The 6,282-nt window shown below is 34.1% G+C and overlaps 1 protein-coding gene across 2 annotated transcripts; it reads right to left on the reverse strand.

The window, feature by feature from the left end:
- Positions 1 to 622: 622 nt before the first annotated feature.
- Positions 623 to 4,884, reverse strand: LOC110783104 (uncharacterized). Of its 2 annotated transcripts, none has more exons than XM_021987401.2 (8): positions 4,727 to 4,884; positions 3,945 to 4,047; positions 3,794 to 3,849; positions 3,088 to 3,168; positions 2,827 to 2,877; positions 2,183 to 2,263; positions 1,902 to 1,955; positions 623 to 1,019 (listed from the first exon to the last, which is right to left on the reverse strand). In XM_021987401.2, exons 2-8 carry the CDS (start codon positions 4,018 to 4,020, stop codon positions 819 to 821), a joined length of 600 nt encoding a protein of 199 aa, XP_021843093.2. In that variant the 5' UTR covers positions 4,021 to 4,047; positions 4,727 to 4,884; the 3' UTR covers positions 623 to 818. The 2 variants fall into 2 exon arrangements, with proteins under 2 accessions (XP_021843093.2, XP_056694403.1); XM_056838425.1 differs by having other exon boundaries at positions 3,945 to 4,077; positions 4,727 to 4,846.
- Positions 4,885 to 6,282: the final 1,398 nt, after the last annotated feature.

The raw sequence follows: 6,282 nt of genomic DNA on the forward strand, positions 1-6,282 counted from the left end.
GTGCTCTTCTTCTTTATATTGATGATGTTAAGTACAAGATTGAAGGAACTTTCAGGAAATAATCAAGAACTAAAATGTCATGCACATAGCATTACACAAATTACATGTAAATGATGAGGCCCTCTTTGGCAATTAGATGTTAGTTGTCGGCCGTTAGCTGGTTTGTATTAGTTGATTGGATTAAGTGTTTGTATTAGCTATTCGTGTAAATTCTAGTACTTGTGTAAAATGACCATTTAAGACAACAACATAAAGTGATGTAGGTTGGTAAGGGTTTTAATTTTAGACAATACAAAGGTTGTTATTTAAAATCCATTTTTTCAAACCTCTAATGCAAAAAATGCTCTATTTCCAACACTCCCGTTAGCTTTTTAAAATTGTCAATCCCTAGTTCACCTCAAAAAGTATTTTCCCCCAAACCTCTGATAACGAAACATCCCTAACACGTAACCACACTAACATACACCACATGTATAATTCAAAAGAAAAAAGGACAATAGTTATCCAAAATTTGTCCTTGGAACATTTGGAAACCAGCAAAAATCATCAATCTACTGAGATAAAGAACCCATAAAAAATAACAATCCAAATAAATAACAGAAAACAAGGTAATTTGGGGATGTTTAGAAAAATGTAGCAGATGAACAATCTGGCCATTCAAACAAGCAATTTAGCCTGCAAGATTTTCCACTTCAACATCTATTGTCTTACACTTCATACATGTTGCTGTTTCTACTAGTGTACATTTACTTACTTCAATAACCCTTTATAACTCAGTATAACACATTCTATGTAAGTATTGTCAGTATTCTAGTTGCTTAAAATAACCCATCATCGTCATCGTAGTTGTACTCTTCCTCTTGATTATTATAATTTGAATAATTTGGATCGTCTTCCCAGCCATTTTCTCCATCCTCGGTTTCATTCTCTGCATCGTCATTCACCTGATTTCCAGCTGAACTTTCGCCTGCATTTTCTACTGAATCTGTCCGTCTTTTCTTTGAGCAATCTGAAGGCAACTGCTAGGCAAGCAGAGCATTGCTAGTTAGGGATCAGGAAATTGATCATGACTGTACATGATTGTTAACCATACAAACAACTTTTTTTTAATTAAATAGAAAAAGATAAATTGTTTTTACACCACCTATAAAAGTCGATTTATTTTTTTACCACCTAAAAACTAAAACTTGTATTTTAAAACTTATTTAAAACCTGAAAAAAATTTAAAACTTATTTTTTACCAACTGAAAACGGAAAAATAGATGAAACCTTTATGTGGGGCTCAATAATTCAATTTCCCTCCAATATTTTACACCACATGTGTGATTTTCTTTACCTCTTTCACCCTCCTCTCTTTTTCGTCATTGAATTTAGTCAATTTTGTGAATTAATGGGGGAAAATTATGTAAATTCATGGAAAAGAAAGAAGTAGGGGAAGAGAAGGAAGTTAAATAAATGCAAACGTGGAAGCAGAGAACATATCAGAAATATTACCGTTATTGTGGCCTCACATAACATTTTTCATTTATTTTTCATCTTTTAGGTGGTAAAAAACAAGTTTTAATTGTTTTTTTAGGTGGTAAAATAGAAGTTTTAGTTTTTTAAGTGGTAAAAAACAAATTTTCGATTTTTTTAGGTGGTAAAAAACAATTTATACAAAAAAAGCTGTTGATAAAGCGGAAAGGATTATTTTGAGATATATAAATCCCCCCTTACCCTGAAATTCAAACACATCCAGAGAATGACAAAAAGTTCATAAGAACTTCCAGCTCTCTTATACCATGACCAGATTCTTGATTACGAAATGAGAAGTATACAGTAAACTAGTAAAGCACAAGCACAACCCTAGATTTAAAGAACCACAAAGAAAGAAAAGGAAACTTGACAAAACCAAGACTTACAGGTTCATCTAGCACTTTGGCCAGCGCTTCATAATTGATTCTAGTGGTAGGCCTCTGAAAAAAATTTGTATATTGTTAGAGAGAGGCTAAAATTTCAAATTTTGTATGAATGCAAAGGGAATTTACAAGTTCTGCAGTATAGAACATTAGTTATTCAATCAGATAATTTGTTCACCATACATTGTGCATAAGTGAAAGAAGACTCCAATTTGTGCAAAAATACATTAGTCATCATAGTCTGTAAATGGAAACTTATTCTCTTTTACATTTTTCACACTTACCTTCTTAGGCAATGTTGGATGAGCTGGTTTAGCTGTCGATTGGGTTTTCTTTACACCTGTTGCCTTTTTATGTCTGGGTTCCTGCAAACAATTTTTCCATAATAAGCAGCAGAGATAGAGAGTATACATGAAGATCCTAATCAAAATTGATCAAAGTTTAAGGCAATTATTAAAATTACAGGATATACACAGATCCTGAGGTAATTCAGGACTGTAATAGCTTATGCCGTAAGCCTACCCCGCCCCTATTGGAAAACAAGAGTTGGAAAGATATGTAGACAACTATGTAGCTTTATAGTGCCTTGATCTGTATCCCCAAACATAAATGCGCGAAAGTTATACAGTTTAGCACATCAATGCAGCTAAATAGCAGAAATCCTTACATTTTAATCAGGAGATTCTTTCTATTGCTGATTACATATTTCCAGAACACAAGATTACTTCCAGACTATTGGAATACTATGCCTCTCAACCTCCACAACAAAAGTTTCCCTGAGCTTATCACGATCCGATTGATGATTTAAGTAAATTCCTACTTTGTGCATGTTGTGAAAATAATTTCCAATAGTTGGTCAATATAAAATCAGTGACAGGAACGCACTTGGAGCTAGAGTGTGCACAAGTGCAGTAAAGAAAGAACTCACCCTTTTGGAGTTCTTGACATTATCAGCTGCAGCACCTTTTTTGGCTTGATCCTGCATACAAACAAAAATATAAGCAAATAACAATTTACTTGCTTTGCTCAGGAAACAAGGATCAAAAGTGATGGGGGTTAACAATCAGCTTCACATTAGGACCAGAGTGACAAAGAACATAATATTTCCTTAAATAGTGCAAACTACATGTCCTCCCTCGGGATATTGATGCTAGAACATGGTAAATTACAGCATTGAACATTTGGTCACCTGAAGATACTTCCGATTCATCATTTCCCAGATTATTTTCTTGAAATGCTTTTCTTTGTCATTATTTAAGTAGCTTCCAATCTACAAAATGAAGAAAAAGGTGCAATATAAGACAATTAGAAGAAAATTTTCACTCAAAGGCTAAAGTTCATTATTACAAACAGACACATTACAATGAAGTTGTTACCCTTGTTCTCATAATTCTTGAGAAATCCTCATGAAATGAGCCACAAGAGTAAATGATATCCACGACTAGTAAAAGGTAATGTGTGTTTAGAGTTTTCCATAACCCAAAAAGAGCATTGTCAATGTTTGACATTCTTTGCAACATGAGTAATCTGGACAACAGAAAAAAAAAGAGGCGGATTTTGACTTATGAACTTCTAAGGGAAAGCAGCATCAGTAGAGAAAATTAGGGCTTAAAGTAGAATTTGTCCAAAAAAAAGTTGAACATCCCCTCACATTTAATACTACTATTCTACAGTATGCATTTTTAGCTCCTGCAAGTGCGTTTTCAGTGAAGCACACCTGAGGTGAATGACAATGTTATCAGGTTTAACATTTGTTTCTTTGTCTATTGTTAGGTTTTTACCACTCTAACTCTCTAACTCTCTAAATCCTCAAGTCGTCATGTCCTTTCAACAAAAAAAAAAAAATTGAATCACAAAATGATAGAGAATCAGTGAGATTAACAAGTATAACAGACCTCTGCATCATCTATGTCAGAAAGGTTCTCTGAATCAGAAACCTCGTTACTATCATCTGCACAAAGAACTCTTTCATGGATTAAAAAACGGAGTCAAACGGATACAAGGTATCATAAGGTGATCAGAAATAATGACTGAAGGTAAATATACCTTCAGAATCAGAATCAGAAAGTTCAGAATCAGTCGCTTCCCTCAGTTTGCTTTTACTTACATTGACATCAACCATGTCCTTCTCAAGTCAACGAAACACGAACTAGCATTACAAAACTAAACATCAGGTTACCTTAAACAGAAAAATTAAACAAAATTCAATACTATCATTTCATTCTTAGTCAATAAAAGACAGTTCAGAATGCAATTCATAACTTACGACAATTAAACATATCGAAACCAATGCTAATAATGTAGGGAAAGTAATTAGATGCAAGGCATTGACAACAACATACATCCTTTCTCCTAAGTGATTCACACAGTCTAATGTTCTATATGCCACAACAACTTAATAATCACAAGTCAATAACTTATTCGAACCCGAAATCGTTTATTCCTCAATAATTTCCTCTATTTTGTAACACTTTATCCCTTCTACCATGAATTCAGGATTCATATAACAATCAATAAACCAATTTCGTGGGCTCAAATTTTCAGAACGCATAAATCCCATGAAAATTCATATAGAAAATACCAAACAATTAAAATAAAAACAGCTCAAACATCACAGGAATCGTTGCCAAATTGAAAACAGAATATCGTACGGATTATTGTAAATTACAGGAAAAATTCAACAACATAAGCAATTAGACATCCCTAACTTCATACAAGAATTCATCTTTTTAATTAATTTTCCATAATTTTATGATTCCCCAAAAATACTTTGCAGACAAGCAGTAATTAAAGAAGGGATGATTAAAAAAGACGACAGTTTTGAGTACCTGGGTTTGGAAACCTGAGATTGTTAGACCTCGGAAGAACAGAACAGAACTAAGGGTACGGCTTCAGTACGGTTGAATTTCAGCTTTCTGAATCAAGCAATCAAGGATACGTGTCTTTACATATTGCCCGTATTGATACCAACGAGGTCTTGGCCTAATTGTTAAGACTGAGGGTCTGTGTTACTGTGTATAATAGGTCTCAGGTTCGAATTCTCGTCTCCATTTGTAATTTATTTGCCCTAATGGCTCATTTGCACCAAAAAAATAACATATTGCCCGTATTGATGTGTTTAGCGGCTTTAGCCCAATATGTCTTCAATAGTTCAATGACGCTATTGACGGTGTACTCTGGCGAATGAGGTCTTAGTATAATGATTAGTTGTAAATAATCTAATATCGGCATATGTTAGTTTACTCGTATAAAAAATTGAAATATTTAAAATATGCTACTCCGTACTACATTGAGATAAACCCAACAACATTTTACATAATAATATTCGCTTTCATTTATTGGTAGAAAATTATGGTCAAAGTAAGATAAATAAATAGTGTCAAAAGTCAAAGTAGTGCAGCTATTTGAAAAACGTAGGTAGTATCACTTTGTGGCTTATTCGAGCAAAGAAAAAAGTATGTAGTACTCCCCCCCTTGCTTTTTAGTTTATAGCATAGTTTGACTACTAATAAGGTGTCGGGCTAATAAGTAATGACAATCTATCAAACGCTAAGGTCACATATTCGAATACCTCTCCTTCCCATTTATAATTTATGATATTTTTTTGGTGCGAATGAGCTATAAATTACAAATGGGGGCGAGGAGATTCGAACCTGAAACCTGTTGTACTCGTGCCCTCATTTTTTACCACTACGCCAAAACATCATTGGAATTTATACTTTATAATGTCCTTGTACAACTACATGTGGTCGGCACAAATTGAGGTTGGCATGAGTGGTTAATATGGGCCTCTTACTCTTTAACCAAGGTCTCGGGTTTGAGCCTTGGGAATGGAAAAAATCTCAACTGGGAGGGATGCTGCCCATCGAGGTACCCATACAAACTCCCACGGGAGATTACCTCGGCGAAGGCGGTAGGAACTCCTCGTAGTAGAACCAAAAAAAAAAAAAAAAAAATACATTAGGTCGGTCGTTAAGGTCTTGAGCAAATTATTTAAGTCAGCATTGGGCTAAGATCCATCATGGGCTAATAAGTTGAAATTGAGCCGGACCAATAGTTGATGTAATGGGTTGGGCTTCACTAGCTTCTTGCTTACGGAAAAAAAAGCTACATGTAGGCTATCTTTTGGGTTCTCCGATTTTCATTTAAATTTGTATTGTACATATGATTCATTCGAACTAAAAGAAACAGGGTTGAAGTCAATATATTGATCTTGGTAATGTATTATATCAAGGTTTATGACGTGCATGTCTACTTTATCTAAGAACAAAACATCATAATCTCCTTTCACTTAACTAATAATAGAAGTTGTAGGTTTGCATTTCTATAAAGGGGTTATGAAATATGAATTGATACCAAATTTGAGGAGACAAAAGCATGTCTT

Source organism: Spinacia oleracea, chromosome 3 (genome assembly GCF_020520425.1).
Source record: "Spinacia oleracea cultivar Varoflay chromosome 3, BTI_SOV_V1, whole genome shotgun sequence".
Lineage (NCBI taxonomy): Eukaryota > Viridiplantae > Streptophyta > Magnoliopsida > Caryophyllales > Amaranthaceae > Spinacia > Spinacia oleracea.

What these genes read in the sequence shown, in the direction of transcription:
- LOC110783104 (XM_021987401.2), bottom strand. Translation starts at nt 4,020, where the DNA reads ATGGTTGATGTCAATGTAAGTAAAAGCAAACTGAGGGAAGCGACTGAT. An exon ending in TGAATCGGAAGTATCTTCAG is followed by an intron (nt 2,878 to 3,087) that starts GTGACCAAATGT and finishes GTTTGTATGCAG; the next exon opens with GATCAAGCCAAAAAAGGTGC. An exon ending in ATGTCAAGAACTCCAAAAGG is followed by an intron (nt 2,264 to 2,826) that starts GTGAGTTCTTTC and finishes AATTGTTTGCAG; the next exon opens with GAACCCAGACATAAAAAGGC.